The sequence below is a fragment of the Myotis yumanensis genome, unplaced genomic scaffold (genome assembly GCF_028538775.1).
Source record: "Myotis yumanensis isolate MYYU_CA2020_CCGP unplaced genomic scaffold, mMyoYum1.0.hap1 SCAF_4, whole genome shotgun sequence".
NCBI classification, from domain to species: Eukaryota; Metazoa; Chordata; class Mammalia; order Chiroptera; family Vespertilionidae; genus Myotis; species Myotis yumanensis.
In genome coordinates, this window is record NW_027223755.1 from 112,317,977 (window position 1) to 112,341,792 (window position 23,816).

The 23,816-nt window shown below is 45.0% G+C and overlaps 1 protein-coding gene across 1 annotated transcript in view; it reads left to right on the forward strand.

Annotated features, from left to right (window-relative positions):
• The window catches only part of DNAH3 (dynein axonemal heavy chain 3), a 195,936-nt gene that overhangs the window by 53,882 nt on the left and 118,238 nt on the right, over nt 1-23,816 (forward strand). Inside the window, exons 16-19 of the mRNA XM_070413711.1 lie at nt 8,967-9,120; nt 10,132-10,276; nt 14,418-14,629; nt 18,872-18,963. Coding sequence (XP_070269812.1) covers nt 8,967-9,120; nt 10,132-10,276; nt 14,418-14,629; nt 18,872-18,963 — 603 coding nt within the window. The remainder of the gene's footprint in view (nt 1-8,966; nt 9,121-10,131; nt 10,277-14,417; nt 14,630-18,871; nt 18,964-23,816) is intronic.

Consider the following 23,816-nt stretch of genomic DNA (forward strand, 5'->3'; position numbering starts at 1 on the left):
ATCCCAAATAAGAGTGACCACCAGAGAAGAGAATTAGAGTGAAAAGAATGCAAAAATGATATTGAGAAAAGGAAAAAAATGTAAGAAAGAAAAGAAAAAAGAAGGGGGAAAATATATGTAATGGGGAGAAAACTCTAAAAAAACAACAACTAATTCAAAAAATGCAAACAACAAACAACAACTAATCCAAAAAATGCAAACAATAAACACTCAAACAACAAACACCCAGATGAATCTGAGGAGGTAGAGCTCTCTCTAGGCCAGTGATGGAGAATCTTTTGAGCTCAGCGTGTCAGCATTTTGAAAAACCCTAACTTAACTTTGGTGCCGTGTCCCATATAGAAATTTTTTTTTATTTGCAACCATAGTAAAACAAAGATTTGTATTTTTGATATTTATTTTATATATTTAAATGCCATTTAACAAAGTAAAATCAACCAAGAAAATGAGTTCGCGTGTCACCTCTGACACACGTGTCATAGGTTTGCCATCACTGCTCTAGGCGATCGATCTCTGACATTTCCCTCTATGGATTGCCTCACCAACTGTGTTTAATTTGACAATTCCAGGTGGATGTTATTTGATTCAACTGTTCCTTCTATCTGCTCTGTGAGAAGATGCAAAGTCCATCTGCATATTTGGCACCACTTTGTCTCCCCATGGACAAGCTTTGTAGGTGCCTGCGGTCAGGGAGGCTGGAGTCTCATTGTTCATGGGTTTGCAGCTGAGGCAGCTGATCCCTGGGCATTGTGGTTGTAGGGTCCAGGGAGGCATCTGAGGTTTTCCTGGTTGAAGGTAAGGCTGGGCTTCCAATCACAGCCGCTCTCCCCTTCAAGATGGCATGGTCTCTGTGGCAGAGCTGGCCACTCTGGGAGAGATTTCAGCAGTAGTAGAGGCTGCCTGGCCGGGGGAGCCTCATCTGCCAGTCCCCAACAGTCTTGTGAAATATAGCTGTCCCTCACTCACAAATACAGACACTCACCACATGTCCACACACTCTCCTTTTGCTCTCTCACTCACATACTATCTTGCAGCCTGCTGTCCTACTGGCCGCCATCTTGTATTTCCTTTATTTCTTCTTATCTGATCCCTGTGGCTAGGACTTCCAGTACTGTGTTGAATAAGAGTGGTGAAAGTGGACATCCCTGTCTTGTTCCTGTTCTTAAGGGAAACACTTTTAGTTTTGCCCATTGAGAATGACGTTGGCTGTCAGTTTGTCATATATGGCCTTTATTATATTGAGGTATGAACCCTCTAGTCCCACTTTACTAAGAGTTTTATAAAAAAAGGGGGGGGGGGGGTTGCTGGATTTTATCAAATGCTTTTTCTGCATCAATTGATATGATTATGTGATTTTTATCTTTCAATTTGTTTATGTGATGTATCACATTTATTGATTTGTGAATATTGTACCAGCCTTGCATCCCCAGAATAAATCCCACTTTGTTATGGTGTATGATTTTTTAATGTACTGCTGGATCCAATTTGCTAATATTTTGTTGAGAATTTTAGCATATATGTCCATCAGGGATATTGGCCTGTAATTTTCTTTCTTTGTAGTATCTTTATCTGGTCTTAGAATTAGGATAATGCTGGCTTCACAAAAAGAGTTTGAAAGTCTTCCCTCCTCTTGAATTTTTAAAATAGTTTGAGGAGCATAGGTTTTAGTTCTTTGAATGTTTACTAAAACTCACCTCTGAAGCCATCTGTTTCAGAACTTTTGTTTGCTGTGAGTTTTTTTTTTTTTAATTACTGCTTCAATTTCATTCGTTGTTATCAGCCTATTCAGGTTTTCTGATTTTTCCTCATAGAATTTTGGAAGATTGTATGTTTCTAGGAATTTGTCCATTCCACCCAGGTTGTCCAAGTTGTTTATAGTATTTTCTTTCAATCCTTTGTATTTCTGTGATGTCAGTGGTTACTTCACTGTGTTCATTTCTGATTTTATTTATTTGGGTCTTCTCTCTTTGTTTCTTGATGAGTCTGGCTAAAGTTTCATCAATCTTGTTTATCTCTTCAAAGAACCAGCTCTTGGTTTCAATTGATCTTTTGTATTGCTATTTTAGTCTCTGTGTCATTTATTTCCACTCTTATCTTTATTATTTCCTTCCTTCTATTTACTCTGGACTTTTCTTGTTGTTCTCTTTCAAATTTTTTAAGTTGAGTTAGATAGTTTACTGATAATTTTTCTTGCTTTTTTGAGTTAGGTCTGTAGTGCTATGAACTTCATTCTCAGGACTGCTTTTACTCTGTCCCATAGATTTTGGGTTGTGTGTTCATTTTCATTTGTTTCCAGGAAGCTTTAAATTTCTTGCTTGATCTCATTGTTACCCATTCATTGTTTAACACCATGCTATTTAGCCACCATGTGTTTGAATGTCTTTGAGGTTTTTTTTTTATTGTAGTTGATTTCTAGTTTCATGTCTTTGTGATCCAAGAAGATGCTTATTAGAATTTCAATCTCCTTGAACTTGTAGAGACTTATTTTGTGTCCTAACATGTGGTCTGTCTTTAAGAATGTTCCATGTTCACTTGAAAGGATTGTATATACTGCTGCTTTGGGATGAAATGTAAATATCAATTAAATTCTTCTGATCTAGTGTGTCATTTAGGTCCTGTTTCCTTGTTGTTTTTCTGTCTAAATGATATATCCAATGATATTTGGGAGGGGGAAGTGTTAAAGTCCACTACTATGCCTGTATTGTGTATTGCTGTCAATCTCTTCCTTAAAGTCCACTAAGAGTTCTCTCTCTCTCTCTCTCTCTCTCTCTCTCTTTGCATCTTTCATGGCCTTTGTTTTTAACTTTATTTTGTTAGATATGAGTATTGCTACCCCAGCTTTTTATTCATTTTTCATTTACATTTGCACGGAATTTTCCCCCCATCACTTCACTTTCAGTTTCTGTGAATTATTTGTTCTGAGGCGGGTCTTTTGTACACAGCTATATATGGGTCATGCTTTTTATCCATTCAGTTTACTCTGTCTTTTGATTGGAGCATTTAATTCATTTACCTCTAAGATTATTAGTGATATGTACTTATATATTGCCACTTTTTTTCTTTATACCTATGTTCCTTCTCTCTCAATTTCTTATTCTTAAAGCAGTCCCTTTAATATTTATTGCAATGCTGGTTTGATGATAATGCACTCCTTGAGACTTTTTAATCTGGAAGTTCTTTATTTCACCTTTAATTTTAAATGAAAGTCTTGGATTCAGGTCCTAGATTTTCATTATTTTGAATACTTCATGTCAATCTCTTCCGGCCTGAAGTGTTTCTGTTGAGAAATCAGCTGACAGTCTAATTGGACCTCCCTTGTAGGTAGCTTTCTGTCTCTCTCTTACTGCCTTTAAGATTATTTTTATGTTTTAACCTTTGCCCTTTTAATTATGATGTGTTTTGAAGTAGTTCTATTTATGTTCATCTTGATTGGGACTCTCTGTGCTTCCTGAACTTGTGTGGCTTTTTCCTTCACCAGGTTAGGGAATAATTTCTTTAAATAGATTCTCTATTCCTTGCTCACTTTCTTCTCCTTCCGGCACATCTATGATGCAGATGTTGTTAAGTTCTATGTTGTCCCAAGGTTCCCTTAAAATATCCTCCTGCTTTTTAAATTCTTTTTACTTTTAGTTTTTGCTGCTCTAATTGGGTGTTTCCTTTCTACCTTGTCTTTAAAATCACTGATTCAATCCTTTGCTTCATTCAATCTACTTTTAATTCCTTCCAGTGTATTCTTGATGTCAGATATGGTATGCTTCTCTTCTGACTGGTTATTGTTCATGGTTTCTATTTCCTTTTTCATGCTATTGAAGTTCCCACTAAATTCCTTATAATTCTAAGTTCATTAAGCAGTCTTATAACCATTTCTTTGAACTCTACAGCTGATAAATTTCTTGCCTGCGTTTCATTTAGCTCTTTTTCTGGAGATTTCTCATTTTCTTTCATTTGGGGATTGTTTCTTTGTCTCTGCATTTTAGTTGTCTCTGTGTGTTTATTTCTATGTATTAGATAGAACTGCTATGCCTCCCAGTCTTCATGAGGTTGCCTTATGTAATAGGTGTCTTGTGGGACCCAGTGACACAGTCTCCTGGATCTCCTGAGCTGGATGCTCCAGGAATGTCCCTGTGGGATTATGTGGTCCTTCTGTTGTAATTGGGTCTTGATTGCTGTTCACCTGCTCATGCATGGGATCAGCCCTCAGACTGGCAGACTATAAGGCTTAACTCCAGCCACATCATGCAAGTTTTTGTACAGGTGCTGACAGAACAAAACAAGACAAAACAACACAAAACAAAAAACAAGACAACCAAAAAATCCAACATCATCAACAATAAGAGTAATAAAAGAAAAAAAGAGAAAAAGAGTAAGAGGAGAAAATACATGAAATGAAAGAAGAGAAAAGAAAAAGAAAAAAAGATTGGGAAAGAAAAGTGAGAAAAACAGAATTAGAAATGGAAAGAGAAAAATATGAAATATTAAGGATAGTACCTGAAGCTATCCACTTGGTCTGCAGGTTCCCAGAAACCTGTCCACAGCTATGGTGATCCACAGCCCATGCCTCTGCTGGGCTTGGTGTCACCCAGGAAATACAAAGCTGTGCTCCAAAGCTGGTTTTATCAGCACAGGGTCCAAAGTCAGGTCAGCAAATGTCCCAAGGCTCCCTGTGATCCATCTCTGCCTGCTTCTACCTGCTGGCCAGCTGCCAGGCTTAGACACTGAAAAGACTTAGTCTCCAAAAGAGCCTACTGTGGAATCTAGAGAATGGGGTCCCTGACTTCCTATGAGGGAGAGGTGCCAGTCAGACTTCAGAGAAGATAATAGGTGTCTCCCCACCCCGAGCCACACATCTGACTTTCCTGGGTGTTTTTTTTTCTTGACCTCAGCAGAGTAGAAGCCTAGAGGTTGGGTCTACTGGAGGCTGGGGGTGCGTGTCGTCTCCATTGGATCTCCCATGAGGTTCCCTGGAATGTGGGGGAGGAATAGCCCCACCCCAAAGCAATTCACTGACAACGCCTGAGACTGCCCAGCCTTTTAAGCCCCAGCTTATGCCACTGACTCCTCAGTGGGGCCTAAAATTCAGGGTGAGGTGAGGCTGAATTCCAAAGGGCTGGGGGAGTGGGTCCCGCAGGGTGGGGTAGTTGCTTTTCTCCAGGCTGAAGCCCCTTGCAGTGTATTGTTTCTCCCAAGAAAATGGTTGCTGCAGTATCAGAGGATGATCTAGTACCAGGACTCCTGGTGGCTGCTCCCCCACACCTCTCCCCAGTGCTGGCACCCCAGACTCTCCTTAGGTATGCCTGTTCTCACAGGCCTCCCTCTGCCAGAGCCCTGGGTAGTGTCTATGAATGAAAGTTTTGTGCACTGGCCCTTTAAACAGATGGCTTTAACTCCAATGGGCTTGCCTCTTTTTGCCAGACATAACCCACCACTTTTCTGGATACTATGTGGATGCCTGTTCCTGGCTCTGGGTGCTGTGGCCTGGGAAGCCCAGTCAGGGACTAGGTCCTCTCTCAGACGGACCTCCCGCAGCCTAGGTATTCCTCTGTAGCCTCAGCCTGCGGCCCCTGGGAGTGGGGCCAGCACTTTGATCACCCGAACCCTTCCTACTGGTCCCCATGTGATTTCTGCAGACCCCAGTGAAAAGTCTCCTTTTCAGCCTGGCCAGTGTTGCTCAGTGGTTGAGCATCAACCCATGCACCAAGAGGACACTGGTTCAATTCTCAGGGCATATTCAGTCAGGATTGCTGGCTCAATCCCCAGTAGGGGGTGTGCAGGAGGCAGTCAAGCAATGTTTCCCGTCAATTTTTTATCTCTCTCACCCTTCCTCTCTCTCTCTAAAACTTTTTTTTTAGTCTCCTCTTCAGACAGTCTACAGTTAGTAATTGTTCCCCAACTTAGGTATAGCTTTCAGTTTGGTTCTGTGGGGTGTTGAAAGATCCTGCCTACTCCACCACCATCTTAAACATGAATTCCTTTTTAAATCCAATAGAAAGTAATTAAAGTTTTTTAGATCTAGGGGTCAAAATGAGCTAATGCATGTTTTTTTTTTTCTTTTTATGATCTGCTTACTTGAATCGGAATCCAAAAATGTCTACATAATTGCAATGGTTTCTTAAATTTCTGTTCCTCTGTGGGTCTCCCTTCCATCTTCTCTGTTTTTTCCTTGCAACTTATCTATTTAAAAAACTGGGTCATTTGTCTCCAAATCTAGATTTTGCTCATTGCATCTCTATGGTGTCATTTAACGTGTTCCTCTGTCCTCTTTATTCCCTGTAAATTTTTAATAACTGATTTAATCTTTCTACTGTCTAATCTTTGTTCCTGCTCTGCTTTGATGGATAGCAGTCGCTGTTCACATCTGCTGCCGGCACCGGCCCCACTCACACCCACTGCTGGCACCAGCCACAATCGCTCCACACCATCAGCAGGTGCGAGCAGGGCTAGCACCATCAGCGTGTGGGAGCAGTGGCAGTGGGGGCGGGGCTGCCGGCAGACAGAACACCAGGGGCCGCAGCAGGAGGGGCTGGGTGGGGGCGTGGAGGATGGGCCATGACCCGCCCCTGTGCCCACCACAGTCTCGCAGCCCACAGTTCCTTTCAAGGTGCATGAATTCGTGCACTGGGCCCCTACTTAAAAATAAATGAATAGAGTGAAACTTGAATAAGGACATAAATAGAAGTAAACAATAACTCTGGTTTGTTGTATACATACCAAACTTTCTACCTTACAATAAAAAGAGAACATTCTTTTTAACTGTCCATAGAACATTTTTTAAGAATTGACCATATTTTAGAACTTGAGAAAAACTTTAAAGAAACAGGAATTATATAGGCCATGTCCTGTTATGATAGTGAGTGTCAGTGACCTATTGCCACACGAAGAATCATCCCCAAACTAGCAGCTTAAAATACAAACCTATGTCATCTCACAGGTCTGTGGGTCAGACACCCAGACACAGCTGAGCTGGGTGCCTCTGGCTCCAGGTCTGCCATGAGGTTGAAGCCAGAAGGTCAGCCAAGCTGCCTTCCCAGCCAGGAGCTCAACTGGGCCTGTGAGTGGATTCAGTTCCTCACGGCTGTTGGCCAGAAACGGCCTCTGTTCCTTGCTACATGGCCTCTACATAGAGCAGCTTGCATGGCAGCTGGCTTCCCACGGGGTCAGGGGGGAGTGGGAGGAGGAAGGGAGAGGAAGAGAGAGAGAGAGAGAGAGAGAGAGAGAGAGAGAGAGAGAGAAGAGAGAAGAGAGAGAAGAGAGAGAAGAGAGAAAGAGATCATAGTCTTTTTGTCACCTACTTGGAAGTGACATCTCATCTCTTTTGCCATATTATTTGTTAGAAGTGAGTTACTTGAGCCCAAACTCAAGAGGAGACAGTTGCACAGGGATAACTACCAGGAGGTCATGGGGATCTATGGGGACATTATCAAAGGCTGCTTACCACACAGTTCAATTAGAAATAAAACCCAAATTAACTTTCATAAATTACTTTTAAGAAAAAAAGAACATTAAAACTGTCATAACAGAATTAAGTTTTCTTAAGATAATAGCCAAATTAATGTATGTCACTACAGCTGTTCTCAGTGGTCTGTCTCTTATTCGTTCCATTAATATTGATTATTTTCTGTGTGCCAGACACTCTTCTTTTTTATAATATATTTTCTTTTATTGATTTCAGAGAGGAAGGAAGAGGGAGAGAGAGACAGAAACATCGATGATGAGAGAGAATCATTGATCAGCTGCCTCCTGCATGCCCTCCACTGGGGATCGAGCCCGCAACCCAGGCACGTGCCCCTGGCCAGAATCGAACCCGGACCCCGCTGTCCGCAGGCCGATGCTCTATCCACTGAGCCAAACAGGCCAGGGCCAGACACTCTTCTAAATACTGGAGATACAAACAGGAATTAAGGGGATGAATCTGCATTGATAGACTTTACAATTTAGTGAGTGACAGCAAATACTTGTATAGTGATGATTATAGACCAGACTCAATTATGAGCATTTTGTATATATATTATCTTATTAAATACTAAAATGGTACTTTTCTGTTCCCATTTTATATGTCTGAGGTACACAGAGGTTAAGTGACCTAGCCAAGGTCACATGGCTACTAAGTGGCAAAGTTGGGATTTGAACCTAGCCTGTCTCACTCCAGAACCTGTCCACTGAACTCTGTATTATTCTACCTCATCAGGAAAAGGGAGAAGTAAAGTTAAGATCTGCTTGTTGATGATATAGATGAAGGAGACAAACCTCGGGACAGGTCTTCCCTGGTCACTCCAGCTAAAGCAGCCCTTCAATCCCATTCACTAGTCACTGCCCTCTTTTATTTTCTTCAGAGTATTTGGCCCTATCAGTAATATTTCATCTTTTTCTATGTATGGTTTTATCCAGTCATCCATCCATCCATCCATCCATCCATGTATGTTTGTTGTCCAGCCCTTCTCCAACTAAAATACAAACTCCATGGAGGTAGGGAGCATAACAATGCACTTCATTAATATAGCCCTGATGCCTAGATCAGTTCTTGGAATGTAGTAGGCACTCAATAATAAGTATGTAATGAATGAAAGAATAATGTGTTATGCTCACATACTGTATACTAGTATATCTTAGTATTAATTGATTGATTGATTGACCAGTTCTTTCATTGGTACTTTCAGCTACCTTTTTCTACAGTCCTACATTATACTAGTTCTTTTGTATATGTATATGTATATGTATATCTTAGTATACATATATATATACTAAGATATACATATACATATACATATACATTTACCTATACAGGAAAACATCTAAAAGTATTTAACCACCAAACACAGTGTCCATCAGCTATCTCTGGGAGGTGGGATTATAAGTAGTATAGTATATGTATCTTGTATCAGGAGATTGGATTTTGGGTGAACAATGCTGTGACTTTGAAAATCACAAAATGGAAAGTCCAAGTATCAGTGGGCTATCTTTACTTTCAGGTGCTTAGAATTTGAGTCAAAACTTGAGAGCTACAACAAGGAACTAGAAGGCTTTAGAAAACGTGAAGTGATGTCTACGGAAGAAATGAAGAACAATGTTGAAAAGCTTAACGAGCTTTCCAAGAACCTTGATCAGGCGCTGGTGGAATTTGAGGTTTGGAGCCTTGGGATGGGTCTATGACTCTACTATTCTGTTGGTTCTGGTCCTTGGTCTTGTATTTTTCTAACATCACCTGTCAGCTGGATAGCACTGATTGACTGATTAATTGATTGATTGATTGACCAGTTCTTTCATTGGTACTTTCAGCTACCTTTTTCTACAGTCCTACATTATACTAGTTCTTTTGTTAGTCATTGAGTAGACAGAGAAGAAATTATAATAGAATAATTGCTCACATATATTGAACATTCAGTATGTGCTCAACAATGTACAAAGGGCTTCATATGAACTGTATCACTTAATGCCCATAACAAACCTCTGAGGGAGGTCCTGTTATTACCTCCATTTATCTTAATTTAAAATGAGAGAACTAAGACTTGGAGAAGCTAAGTAACTTCTGAAGGTCAACTAGTAAGTTATTTTTTAAAAATATATATTTTTATTGATTTCAGTGAGGAAGGGAGAGGGAGAGATAGAAACATGAATGATGAGAGAGAATCATTGATTGGCTGCCTCCTGCACAACCCCTACTGGGGATCAAGCCCACAACCTGGGCATGTGCTCTGACTGGGAATGGAACCATGATCTCCTGGTTCATAGGTTGATGCTCAACCACTGGCCATGCTGGCTGGGCTCCACTAGTAAGTTCTTTAACTATGAAAGTTCTTACCTCTGAGGCAAATTGACACAAGAAGGCAGCATCATGTAAACAGAAAATGTACACATGGAAACTGTGGAAATGGAGCTATAGATATGTCACAGTGGGAACAAAGCTGGTGAAGCAAGTAGCAAATTACCCTAGAGGTTCATCCAATTAGTCCTCAGCTGCCATGGCCCTCACAGATACAGAGGGGTCTTCTTGATTGAGTCCCGCCTTATTTTCCTCTCTTGCTAACAAGCATCTTCCTCAACTTGGTGTTCAAAACATTGAAGAATTTGCTGCGGTGGCTTCTAGGGGTCAGGAGAACCACCAACCTAATAGACAATATCCCCCTTTGCCTGCAGTTGATCAATAAGGAGGAGGAGCTTTTGGGAAAGGAGAAGAGTACCTTCCCTCTTCTGCAAACCGTGATGACCCACAAAGTACCCTACGAACAGCTGTGGGTAACGACCTATGAGTTCAGCATCAAGTCAGAGGAGTGGATGAACGGTATGCCGCAGTCCCCCTATGCTGGGGCAGGATGGGGATGGAGTAAGGGTTCACCCTAGCCAGTTCTGAAATAAAGTTTGATCTTCGAATTCTGGCTGGACTTCGCAACATATTCTGATGCTCTGGATGAAGGCAGCCACAGTCAATTTTTCTGATATGATAATGATGGAAGGTGGGGATCAAAGAGCCAGACCTATTGCCAGGATAAAGCCAAATAGGCAACCATCCAGAGACATGAACTGGGTAGTGACTCAGAGAGGTAGAAGGTGGGAGAACAAAATAACGGCTCCATTAGTGTGCTGTTGCAAAAAAAGGCCAAAGTGCCATAGGCATCTATAAACTACTCCTTTTACTTTAGAGATATTGAGATAGGAGAGATATTGAGAAGGTAGAGCCAACAGAACTTGATGATTAATCTGATATGGGGCAAGCGGGCAGAGAGGGAGAATGAAGAGTCAGGATGACTTCCGTACTCTTAGCTTAGGCAAGCTGGTAGATATTGCTGTCACTAAACATCAATGTCCTTGTCTTTGGCTTATCTTTTTGTTCTTTTGACAGTGTCCTTCACAGAACAGAAGTTTTTAATTTTAATGATTTCTAGCTTGTCATTTCTTTTAAATATCATGGCTTTAGTGTTGTACCTAACAGGTTATCACCAAACCCACAGTCATCTAAATTATGTTATCTCCTAGAATTTTATAGTTTTACATTTTACATTTAAGTCAATTATCCATTTTGAGTTAATTTTTGTGAAAGGTATAAGGTCTGCATCTAGATTCATTTTTTTTGCTTGTGAATATCCAGTTGTTCTAACATCATTTGTTGAAAAATTATTATTTCTCCATTATATTAACTTTTATCCTTCCAGAAATATCAGCTGACTATATGTGGGTCTATTTCTGGGCTCTCTATTCAGTTAAATTGACTATTTGTCTTCTCTTTCATAAATACCACACTTGATTATTATAGCTTTATAGTAAGTCTTGAAGTTACTGGAAAATGTCAGTCCCCCAACTTTATTATTATATTGGCTATTTGGGGTCTTTCACGTCTCCAAATAAACTTTAGAACCAATTTTTCAATACCCAAAAAAAAAAACATAACTTGCTGGGATTTTTATTGGGATTGTGTTGAATCTATACTCAAGTTGGGAAGAACTAACATCTTTAACATTGTTGAATGTTTCTATCCATGAACATGGACTATCTCTCCAATTATTCTCTCTGACTCTGTCATCAGAGTTTTTTAGTTTTAATTATATAGATGTTGTACATATTTTGTTAGACTTATGTCTACGTATTTTAATTTTAGGAGTGCCAATGTAAATGGATGTGTGCTTTTAATTTCAAGTTCCATTTGTTCACTAGTGCTATAAAGGAAAGCAGCCCTGGCTAGGTAGCTAAGTTGGTTGGAGGTTCATCATTATATGCCAAGGTTGAGGGTTTGACCCACATTCAGGGCACATACAGGAATCAACCAATGAATTAGTGTTGTACCTAACAGGAGCAACAAAGCAATGTCTCTCTCCCCCTTCTTTTCTCCCTCCCTCCCTCTTTCTCTCTCACCCCCTTAAAAATTAATAAATTAAAAATAAAGAAAGCAATTGAGTTTTATATATCAACCTTGTATCCTGCAACCTTGCTATAACTGTGAATTAGTTCCAGGAGTGGGTTTTTTTTAATTCTTTCAGATTTTCTATATAAAAGATTGTGTCGGTGGCAAACAGTTGTATGTCTTCCTTCTCAATCTGCATACCTTATACCTCCTATCCTTATCTTTGCACTGGCTAGGATTTCCATTAAATGATGTTGAAAAGGATGGTTAAAGGGGACATTATTGCATTGTTCCTGATTGTAGTGGGAAAGATTGTAGTGTCTTATCATTAAGTATGATTTTAGCTGTAGGTTTTTTGTATATGTTCTTTATATCAAGTCAAGGAAATCCCCCTCTATTTCTCCTTTGCTAAGAATGATTATCATGAATGGGTGTTGGATTTTGTCAAATGCTTTTTCTGAATCTATTGATATCATCATGTGATTTTTCTTCTTTAGCCTGCTGTTGAGATAGATTACATTAATTGATTTTTCAAATGTTGAAACAGCTTTACATACCTGGAATAATAAATCCCAACTGATTGTGGTATATAATTCTATTTCATATATTATTAGATTCAATTTGCTAATATTTTGTTGGGGATTTTGCATCTATATTAATGAAAGATATTGGTCTTTAATTTCCTTTTATGTTAATGCCTTTGTCTGTTTTGGTATTAAGATAATGCTAGTTTCAAAGAAGGAATTAGGAAGTATTTCCTCTGTTTCTGCCTTCTGGGAGAGATTGTAGAAAATTGGCATCATTTCTATCTAAAATGATTGGTAGAATTCACCAGTGAACCCATCTGGGCCTGGTGCTTTCTGTTTTGGAAAGTTATTGACTATTGTTCAATTTATTAAATAGATACAGGCCTATTCAGATTGTCTATTTTTTCTTGTGTGAGTTTGGGTAAATTGTATCTTTCAAGGAATTGGTCCATTCCATCTAGGTTATGAAATTTGTGGTCATGAAGGAGTTCAGGCTATTCCTTAATTATCCTTTTAATGTTCCTGAGATGTGCATTAATGTCCCCTTTTTCATTCTGATATCAATAATTTGTGTATTTTTCTTGGTTAGCCTGGCTGGAGGTTATTAATTTTATTAATATTTTCAAAGAACCAGCTTTTTGTTTTATTATTTCTCTTTTTCTGCTTGCTTTGGATTTAATTTTCTCTTCCATATACAACTTTTGATGAGTTATATTTTCTTTTTCTTTGGCTAAAAATTTTTTAACTTCTCTTGAGATTTTGTCTTTGACCTGTGTTACTTATAATTACATTGTTTAATTTCAAAGTATTTTGGGATTTTACCAGCTAGCTTTCTGTTATTGAGTTATGAGAGTGAAAATCCTTGCCTTCTTCCTGATCTAAGGTAAAAAGTATTCCATCTTCTACCATTAAGTAAAATGGGTTGTTTTGTTTTATTTTTTAAAACCACTTGATGGTAGTATGATTGACATGTAAAAAGCTGTATATATTTAATGAATATAAAAGTATAACATTAGTGTAGCTTTTTACAGTTACCCTTTATCAGACTAAGGAAGTTCCTTTCTATTCCTAGTCTGTTGAGAGGTTTTTAGCATGAATTATATGGAATTTTGTCAAATGCTTTTTCTGTATCAACTGATAGTATCACATGATTTTCCTTGTTTAGAATGTTAATATGGTATATTACATTGTTTGCTTTTCAAATATGAAAACTGCCTTGCATTCCCACAACAAAGCCCACTTAGACATTGTATATTATTCTTTTTACATATTACATGGAACTCATGTACATTTTTTCTGTCTTTTTAAAAAATTTTAATTTTTGATTAGTTAACAAAAATGTTGGGTTGATGAAGCATGTTAGCAATTAATGGAGCTATATCCACGAAGCTATGTTTAGTCTCAGTAGCCTTCAAAGAAAAGTTTTTGAGTACATTTGCAACATCATGATGCAAGAATTCATACTAACTTGAAAGATTGAAGGGGAAGGAAGCCACATCATGCAAGATTTTGACTGAATGTGTAACCTGCTAAAGGGTCCCTATAAGAGAAAAGGCAGAGAAGGAAATTAATGCTTGCTTGGGGGGTACTTTTTTAAAAAAAATGAAGTTTCATTCTTTTAAAATAATCTATTTTTAAAGAAGTTCAAGCTTACATAGAAGTTGCTAAAACTGTACAGAGAACTCCCGCTCGCATTCACCCACATTCTCCAGTGGCTACTGTTTCTCAGCATTTGTGGAGCATCTATAACCAGTGCTAACACCAGTTCCCTGTCCACATTGCACCACATGGCAGGGGTAGGTTAGCCACTGTGCTTACCTCACTTCACTTCCATGGTCACCCTGTGTCACAGGCGATGCTCTCAAAGTTCAGAAAGTTTCGTAAGCCTGCTCGCTTCACTGGCAAAGGCAACGTTTCAGACGCAGACCCAAATCCAGGCCTGTGCTTGCTCCAGTACCCGCCCCACAGGCCCAGTTCTGAGCTCAGGGAATTAAAGGTGCATGTGGCTGACATCTGCTTGGGGATCTGACCCTTCCCTCCATTCGTCTTTTTTATTCCAGGACCCCTCTTTGTGCTGAACGCTGAGGAGATTGCGGAGGAAATAGGGAATATGTGGAGGACAATGTATAAATTGACCAAGACCTTAGCTGACATACCTGCACCCAGGCGCTTGGCCGAGAACGTGAGGATGAAGATTGACAAGTTCAAGCAGCACATCCCTATTCTCAACATTTCCTGTAACCCAGGAATGAAGGACCGGCACTGGCAACAGGTCCTGTCACTGTCAATCCCCTGCCCAGCCCATTCCTGGTCCTGGTAGCCCCGACAAGGCAGGAACCATTCCTAGGTCAAGCTTTTTCTGAAAGGAGAATCTACTGGAAGCCAAGGGGGTAGGAAGGGGGTGAGAGCCTTTTGACATAAGGGAATGGGCAGGATAAGGGATGTACTGCCTTCCATATGAGCAGGTCTCCCTGTGCTTTGGGAACCCCGTTGCTGGTAGTTGAGTGCTGTTTCAGCCCGTGGCCACGCAGGCTCTCCTTATCTCTTTTCTTGGCAAAGAGCTGCTCCAGGTTCTACAGGGGACAAGGGTATTGAAGTGCAGTGGCCGGGGCCTTGCTTTGCTCCTCGACCTAGGCTGCACAGAAGAGAAATCTGCATCCCTTCCTGGGTCTCCAAACACACCAGACTCCTGCTTGCGCTGACTGTGCTGGAGTCCCGGCATCCAACAGGCTATGCTCAGAAACAAGTGTCCACTCCTCTTTCAGCCCTTTGAGTCTTTAAATGAGAATAACAAACGACCTTCCTAAAAATAGTTGGATTTTTATAAGCAACCAAGTGTGAGGGTGGTAAGTGTGGTGTGAACACTAACCAGAGAAAAGGAAAGTGCACTGCTCCTGTAATAATGATCGTATGCAAGGCTGGCAATGCCCTGAGCAGACTCAACCCGGGAGCTGCTCTGCTCTGTGTGGAGGTGGAGATGGGTGCCCACAGGCAGACTGCGCTCTGACTTGGCCTGGAATTCCCCCTCTCGGGACCACACACAAGACAGAGGACATCGTCCTCAGAAGGTCCCACTCTGAGGGCACACCCATGACTTGCACAGAAGGATGCCCTGGCGCAGTTGCTGGGAGCATTTGGCCTCCCTGGGAAAAAGAGATCTGAATGCATGAGAGATCCAGGAGTGTTCTGTGGAGGGCAGCTGCTTTCCATTTCCCAGGAGCCTTCAAGCTCCAGATGTAAGGAGGGGCAGAGGAGAGGTCATCTGAGTAGGTTTCTAGTCTTGATCTGCCCCAGCAGTGGGGTCTACAGAGGGCAGCTGCCCTCCCTTGGTGCTCAGAGGGTGCCTCTCCCTGTGGACCTAGCCTGACTAGAACTGACCATTGGAGGCCTGGGAGGGGGAGCAGGGCTAGGTCTCTTCGTGAGATAGCACCATAGAAAGCACCCTCATCAATGTCAATGGTGGCTAGACAACACTCAGGGCCCTCGGAGATCCACCCCTGCACTGGCGCTACACCTGTGAGGATGCTGCTCTCGAGCATGGAAATACAGACCATTCTCCGACAATCATAATCCTCACTGTAGACCACCTAGACCAGCGGTTCTCAACCTGTGGGTCGCGACCCCTTTGGCGGTCGAAAGACCCTTTCACAGGGGCCGCCTAAGACCATCCTGCATATCAGATATTTACATTACAATTCATAACAGTAGCAACATTACAGTTTTGAAGTAGCAACGAAAATAATTTTATGGTTGGGTCACAACATGAAGAACTGTATTTAAAGGGCCAGAAGGTTGAGAACCACTGACCTAGATGGACAGATTGGGAAAAAATGCCTCTTAGAAGTAAAATCGCACAACAACAGTGGCTAAGCCATAGTGAATGCCAGGTGTTACTGGGTTCTGTGTTGCATACTTCACGTGGACCCTCTCCCGTCACCTCCCAGCAACCCTTTGACATGGGGACTCTGATTATCTCCACTTCCCAGATAAGAAAACAGTCTTAGAGAGATTAAGTTGTCACATGGCTAGGAAGTAAGGAGGGGAGAATTGGTCTCTAGCTCAGCCTAGACAGGTAAAAAGGGAGCAAGAAGTAGCAGATGAGAGGGAGTGGGAGTGGGGACCGCAAGCTGTGGGTGACAGTGGCGTGTGACCAGGGAGTGGCTGCAGAGGAAGGACCCTGATGGGGCAGCCCAGTGGGCAAGCTCAGAAAGAACACAGGCCACCAGGTAGTCTCAGGCTGCCCCCGGCCCAGCCCCTTCCTGCCTGCATTGCTGGTCACACACTGAGCCGCCCCTGACAGCCCAGGCTGGGAGGCCCTTTTCACCCTAGTGCCTAACTCAGGAGACCGTCCGCTGGCTCTGGTTCTGGCAGGGGAAGGCTAAACTGCCTGTAGCTCTCAGGCTGGGTTCTAGGGTGGCCATTTCACAGGACTTGGGCAGAAAGGCTGGTCCTATGTTTGGGGCCCAGACTTTGCTGCTATCGGCACAGTGGTTGCTGCGACAGTTTAAACAAGATGGGACAGGCCGAACTTGGCCTTGGGAAGAAACCCCACTGAGGAGCAGCAGGGCTGGCCCTATGGGCAGTGCTGCCATAGAAAGAGAATGTGAACATTTGTGTAATTTTTAGAGTTTCTAGTAGCCATGTTTTTATTTTTTAAAACATATTCTTATTGATTTCAGTGAGGAAGGGAGAGGGAGAGAGAGAGAAACATCAATGATGAGAGAGAATCATTGATTGGCTGCCTCCTGAATGCCCCCTACTGGGGATCCAGCCTGCAACCCAGGTATGTGCCCTTGGCTGGAATCGAACCTGGGACCCTTTGGTCTGCAGGCCACTGCTCTATCCACTGAGCCAAACCAGCTAGGGCAGTAGCCACATTTTTAAAGGCAAAAACAGGCTAAATAAATTTCATGAATAAATTTTATTTCACCAAACTTAACCAGAATATTGTCATTTCAACAGGTAATCAACATAAAAATGTTAACAAGGTATTTCACAGGACCTTTTCCATGCTGAGTCTGAAACGTGCTGTGCTCCCCACTCATAGCACATCCGCTCGGACTAGCCCACCAGGGCCCCGGCTCCGGATGGGACAGCACAGTTCTGGGCTCTTGGACTAGCACACTGGACGCTTGTTCACTGACATAGCTCACAACGCGATTTAAGTAATAAAACCTCCGAGGGTTCGGGGCCAAGTACTATGCCAGGTGCTTTGCGCAGCTGTCACTTAGTCCAGGGAACAGCGCGCTCTAAGCTCCAAAGGCAGGAGCAGGGCTCGCAGGGCCACCTTCGGATGCGGGCTGCGCACGCGGTGTGGGCTGCGCTCTCGCCTTCTGCAGTGAGTAACCTGCACCGCAGTACATGGAAGACCAGAGGGAGATGGGTAAGAGCCTTGGAGTCAGAATGGAGCCAGGTCCCAGTTCCACCATTTACGAGCTGATGGTCTTGGACAAGATATTTAATTTCCTTGACGTAGTTTCCTGATATGTAAAATGGGGATAGTAATACATTAGAGCCTTCCTCGTGGTGTTGGGAGAATGAAATAAGCACATAACAGTCTTAAAACAGAGCCCATACAGAGTAACCGCTCAATAAATGTTAATTACCTTCTTATTCCCATCGCTGTAGTGGCCCTCCGTGTCCTCAGAGCCCAGGTGGGAGCCACCTGCATGCGCTGGCGCACTCATGCCTTCACCCTTAGCTGGTCACTGATGCTCCGCACGCCATGCCCAGGGGCTCAGGCGGAACAGACAGAACATGGCACAGCTTCACCCCTTCCTGCTCTGACATTTGTAGCCCCGGGGACGGGGGTGCTGGGCAGTGACAAACCTGGGCGGGGGGCGGGGGGTCCCCGAGCCTCCCACCTCCACCTGGCGCTGCTCAGGCCTCACACTTCCTGAGAAGGTGCTCAACGCCCCAGAGACTTTGCCCAACGGTTCCCTGGGGTGTGGCCACTAAAAGCTGCGCGGAGGGTGGTGCTTACAACAACGAAAACACGGCTCCGGTTTCCAGCAAGTTAGCACCTGGGAGGGGGAGGTACCATAGAGAATGGCTGCCTCCTTCTGCAGCCTCGCATCCTCGCGTCCTCGGGCTGCCTGCCACCTGGTCTCAGGACTTGCTCCTTCTGTTCAGCAAACCCCGGCTTCTGTCACGGGCCAGGCTTTGCATGAGGCCCTAGAATCACACAGTCCCACCCCCTAAGACACTCCAGGGCTGCCCTGCGCCCAGTGCTGGCGCCAGACCAGCGCCCAGGAAAGCAGATAGACCGCAGAGGGGGCCCTGGCTGCCCAGATTCTTAGACGGCACCGCCCATTCTGCAGCCACTGGCTGCGAGCAGCTATTTAAACATGTTACATTAAATGGGAAAATCCATCCAGGCCAACCAGGCACACTTCCCGCTCAGCAGTGCCTGTGGCTGTGGGAAGGGGCCAGGGGGCAGGAGTACTTCCCTCCTTCCATGTCGACTGGGCAGCGCTGGCGTGAACCATAAACACGGACTCTCATCTCTTTGCAGATTAGTGAGATTGTCGGCTGTGAAATAAAGCCCACGGACACGACATGCCTGGCCAATATGCTGGAATATGGATTCAGCAAATTCATTGACAAGTAAGGTGCCCCTTTCTTCAGGGAGTGAGTGATCAGAGGGCCTGTGAACCCCCCCACCCCCAACCCCCAATTGCCTCCCGCAGGCGGCTCCCTCCTGCCCCCTGGACATGAGGGCAGCCTCCCCTCTGGTAAATGGCCAGGAGGACCTTTCCTTTTACTGACTTGAAAATTTTTAGTTCAAAGAGAAATTTAGGTTAAAAGTTTCTTGAGCCAGATCCCAGAGCCTGCTTCTCTCAGGCTGACTTTGGTACAGCCGCTACCCTTAGGGGGCCTCAGTATCACCCTCTTTACCCAACAACAACAATCAGAGGTGCCTCTCTTCCCGCTAAGTTCCACGGAACCTGGTCAAAAAACAGAGTCACATGCTCACTCTCCTTCTCCAAACACCCTGGAGATTGCATACTGTGTGAGAGAGGATGTGTACATGTGAGTGAGGATGTATACATGTCAGAGAGGATGTGTCCATGTGAGAGAGGATGTGTCCATGTGAGAGAGGATGTGTACATGTGAGTGAGGGTGTGTACATGTGAGTAAGGCTGTGTACATGTGAGTGAGGATGTGTACGTGTGAGTGAGGATGTGTACTGTTTGAGTGAGGATGTTTACTGTGTCAGTGAGGATGTGTACATGTGAGTGAGGATGTTTACTGTGTCAGTGAGGATGTGTACATGTGAGTGAGGACGTGTACGTGTGAGTGAGGATGTGTACTGTGTGAGTGAGGATGTTTACTGTTTCAGTGAGGATGTGTACATGTGAGTGAGGCTGTGTCCATGTGAGTGAGGCTGTGTACGTGCGAGTGAGGATGTGTATTGTGAGTGAGGATGTGTACATGTGAATGAGGATGTGTACAGTGTGAGAGAGGATGTGTACTGTGTGAGTGAGGATGCGTACGTGTGAGTGAGAATGTGTACATGCGAGTGAGGATGTATATATGTGATTGAGGATGTGTACATGTGATTGAGGATGTGTACATGTGAGTGAGGATGTGTACGTGTGAGGGAGGATGTGTACTGTGTGAGTGAGGATGTGTAGGTGCGAGTGAGGATGTTTACTGTGTCACTGAGGATGTGTACATGTGAGTGAGGATGTGTACGTGTGAGTGAGGCTGTGTACATGTGAGTGAGGATGTGTACATGTGAGGGAGGATGTGTACGTGTGAGGGAGGATGTGTACTGTGTGGATTGCTATGTTTAGTACCAGAGATTCTCAGGACCCTGTTAGTGTCTCCACACTCAGCGTGATGGATGAGGAGGCGCTGCGTGTCCTGGGCTGCAGGGGACAGTCAGGCAGCTGGGTTCACGTCTAACCTATACACATGGTTCCCAGAATGTGGTCCAGCTGCACTGTCGGGACCTGGGGGCTGGTTAGGAATGCACATCCCCATGCCCACCCGAGTCTGCAAATCAGAAATTTGGGGGGTGGCCCTGCAACAGTCCCAGTCAGCGCTGTCTGTGGGGGAGCCACTAGCCACAGATAGCAGTTGAGCCCTTGAGATGGAGTGATTCTGAATTAGATGTACTGGAGGTATAAAATACAGGCTGATGTCAAACTCACTAAGAAAAACAGTGCAAACTATCTAATAAATTTTAAAATGGAGTATGTGTTAGGAAGATATTTAGATGTACTGAGATACAGGAAATAATTTATTAAAATTAATTTCACTTGTTTCTTTTTACTTTTTTAACTTTAAAGTGACATATTGGTTCCCATTACATCTGGGATGGGGCTCCTCCAGGCAACTGTGACCCCTGCTGGACTGGGACTCTCTCCCCAATGCAGCACCCACCCTCCAAAGTGCTCCCAGGCCCCCAAGGGTCTCTGCCTCCCGAATGTTCCGATGCCCCTGGCAACTGTCACCCCTGGCAACTGTCACCCCTGGCAACTGTCACCCCTGGCAACTGTCAGTGTAAGAGTTTATTGTAAGAGTCGATTAGAGTTTATCTGAGCCAAACAGAGGGCCCGCCTGGAAGCAAGACCTGGACAGACTGAGAAAATGCTCCCAGCATCATGGTTTGGGGCTGCGATTGTGCTCATGGAATTAGGAGGCTGCGTGGAGGGGGAGGGAGCAAGGCGGTCAGTGACAGGACAGTCAGGCTCCGCTGTCCTGAGGGCGTGCACTTGAGGGGTCTGCAGGGAGGCATTTCAAAGGCGTTGCCCTGGGCGCCCAGAAACGGGGCGGGGCCTGCTTAGGACAAAGGTCAGCCTGTCACTGAAGCAGTCAGGGGCCTGGGAGTGACACCCACCATGGCCCGCCCAGCTGGGATTTGTGAGCCCATCACCTGGGAGGCCACGCCCGGTCACTGGACTGGCCAGAGTTGGAACAGAGCCCCCAGTACCGGCATTGCTGTCCTGCTGCTGCTTGTGCTAAAGGGCCTCTTTCCCTCAGTAAAGTGTTTCCAAGAAATACCAGCTGTTGCACATTTATGCTGCACCAAACACGGATAAATATTAACCAACCTACCATCACAACAACCACCTATTCTAGCTAATATTATTATTTGCATTTTACGGAGGAAGAAATAAATTGACTAGAGAGTCCATAACTAGTCAGAGGTCACAGCTAGTCACTGAGAGAACCATGCCTGGAGCCCAGCCTGGCTGGTTAGCCACTCCCTTCACCTGCAGAGCAAGCCCCTGGAAGGAGGCAGACTGAGCAACTCTGCCCCTCACGCCAGCATCCAGCTGTGGCACATCCAGCTGTGCCGACACCTGCCACGTGGTTGGCCTCTGTGCCTCGTCCCCTTGCCTGTAGACAGGTGACTAGCGTTGCTGCGAGGTGATGAGATGGGCAGGTAACCGAACCAACCTGTTCGCAGCTACGCCCTCTGCGTGAGGCGTGGTGGTTCCTGGCCCCGCTGTCCTGCACTCGTGCACTCTGCCTCAGCCCACGCCAGGAGCTGCTGTAGCACACTTGGGTGAGGTCAGTCCTTTTTATATATATTTTGTTTAATTTGATATTTTTATTGATTTGATTTATTAAGGGAGAGGGAGATAGAAACATCAATGATGAGAGAGAAACATAGATCAGCTGCCTCCTGCACACCCCTCAATGGGGATCGAGCCCACAACCCGGGCATGTGCCTGGGCCAGGAATTGAACTATGACCTCTGGGTTCATAGGTCAATGCTCAACCACTGAGCTACGCCTGCTGAGCTGGGTAAGGTCAATTCTTGATAGACTTCATGGACTCCCAAGCTGGTTAATCCCTCCCCTGTGCAATTATTTGCATGAGTAAAAGTCAGATGGCTTGCAAGCATTTTATTTTATTTCATTTCACCAGCAACCCCTCATTTGGACAGATGGGGACCTAAGGCCTTTCGAGGGACTTGGTCACAGCCACACAGCCAGCCTCTGCTTCTCATACTCACCTGGGTTGGCACCGCCTTTATGAATCATCCCCTAAATGCACACTCACTGTGGCCGTCTCCCAAGAAGGCATTCGGGATGACGGCCGCGCTGCGGGGGCCTCGGTTACTGTCCAGCATTATCTGGGCCTCAGCTCTGCTTAGTGGCCCCCTTTGGCTGAGAGGGTAGACGCCACAGCGTGCGAGGAGGAAACGCCCGTTAGGGGTCAGAGGACCCCGCGTCTAGGCCTGGCTCAGGCTCCCCCGCTGAGGCCTCGGGCTGACCTGTCAGTAAAGACCGTGTGGTCTCCTCTGCAGTCAAGGGTGTCAGGAAAGCATCGCTGAGGCCGCGAGAGCAGTTACTCCTTCCCCTCCACAGACTTGGCTTCCCAATGTCTGTCCACCGCGGGGCATAGGACCCAGACCTCCGTGTGGAAGCAGGACAAAGCGAGTGTGTCCCTTCTCCTCCGCCCCCCCCTTTCCCGGGAGCAGGGGCCATGGGGGTGGACTATCCCTTCTCCCCTCCCCCTTTCCTGGGAGCAGGGGCCATGGGGGTGGACTGTCCCTTCTCCCCTCCCCCTTTCCTGGGAGCAGGGGCCATGGGGGTGGACTGTCCCTTCTCTCCCCTCCCCCTTTCCTGGGAGCAGGGGCCATGGGGGTGGACTGTCCCTTCTCTCCCCTCCCCCTTTCCTGGGAGCAGGGGCCATGGGGGGTGGACTGTCCCTTCTCTCCCCTGGTTTCCTGGGAGCAGGGGCCATGGTGGGAGGACCCAGCATAGCAGGGAAACAGCAGTAGTTGTTTTTTAAAGGTAAGAACAGGAGGTAGAGCAAAAGCCATCACATAAATGAACATAATTCCAAGATGCACCTAAGGAGGACGAGAGTAGTTCTGGGCACAGGAGGAACAATAGGAGGAAACAGCCGTGGGAAAGGAGATCTGCGTTACGGGTTAGAACAGTGGCTCTCACGGGGACATTGGTTACTGCCACCCGGAGTTCCATCTCTGTCCCTAGTGGGAGTGGGGTCCTTGGGGCTCCACTGGAAAAGGCATTTCCAGGGCCCCCACGGGAGGAGGAGATGTGGTTGAAGACTTTATTTCATGGAGTTACATTCCTCGGGTCCCAAAGTGCCCTCTCCCACGACCCAGCTCTGACAGGGGCAGCGGGGACTCCAGCAGAGCTGAAAGCCCAGCCAGCGTCCAGGCCGCCTCCCAGCAGAACCGCCTGATGTCGCCTCAGGCTGGTCACTGTCCATTAGGCCAATACATGGGGTCACCTGGCGTGGGCCGCGTGGGCAAGGGCAGGGCGCGCGAGCCCACAAGCCGGGAGTGGGGGAGCAGCGGAGAGGGGGAGCGCTCCTTTGTCCAGGAGTGAAGTCTCTTCGGTTTCATGCCCTGGCAGTGGCCATGCCCATTCTGGCCACTGACCTGTTCCCAGTGTGACTGACTGTCCAGTCCCTGCCCCAGCGACAGCGCAACAGACCTGGGCGTGACCCCTGCAGCCTCCTGGGGA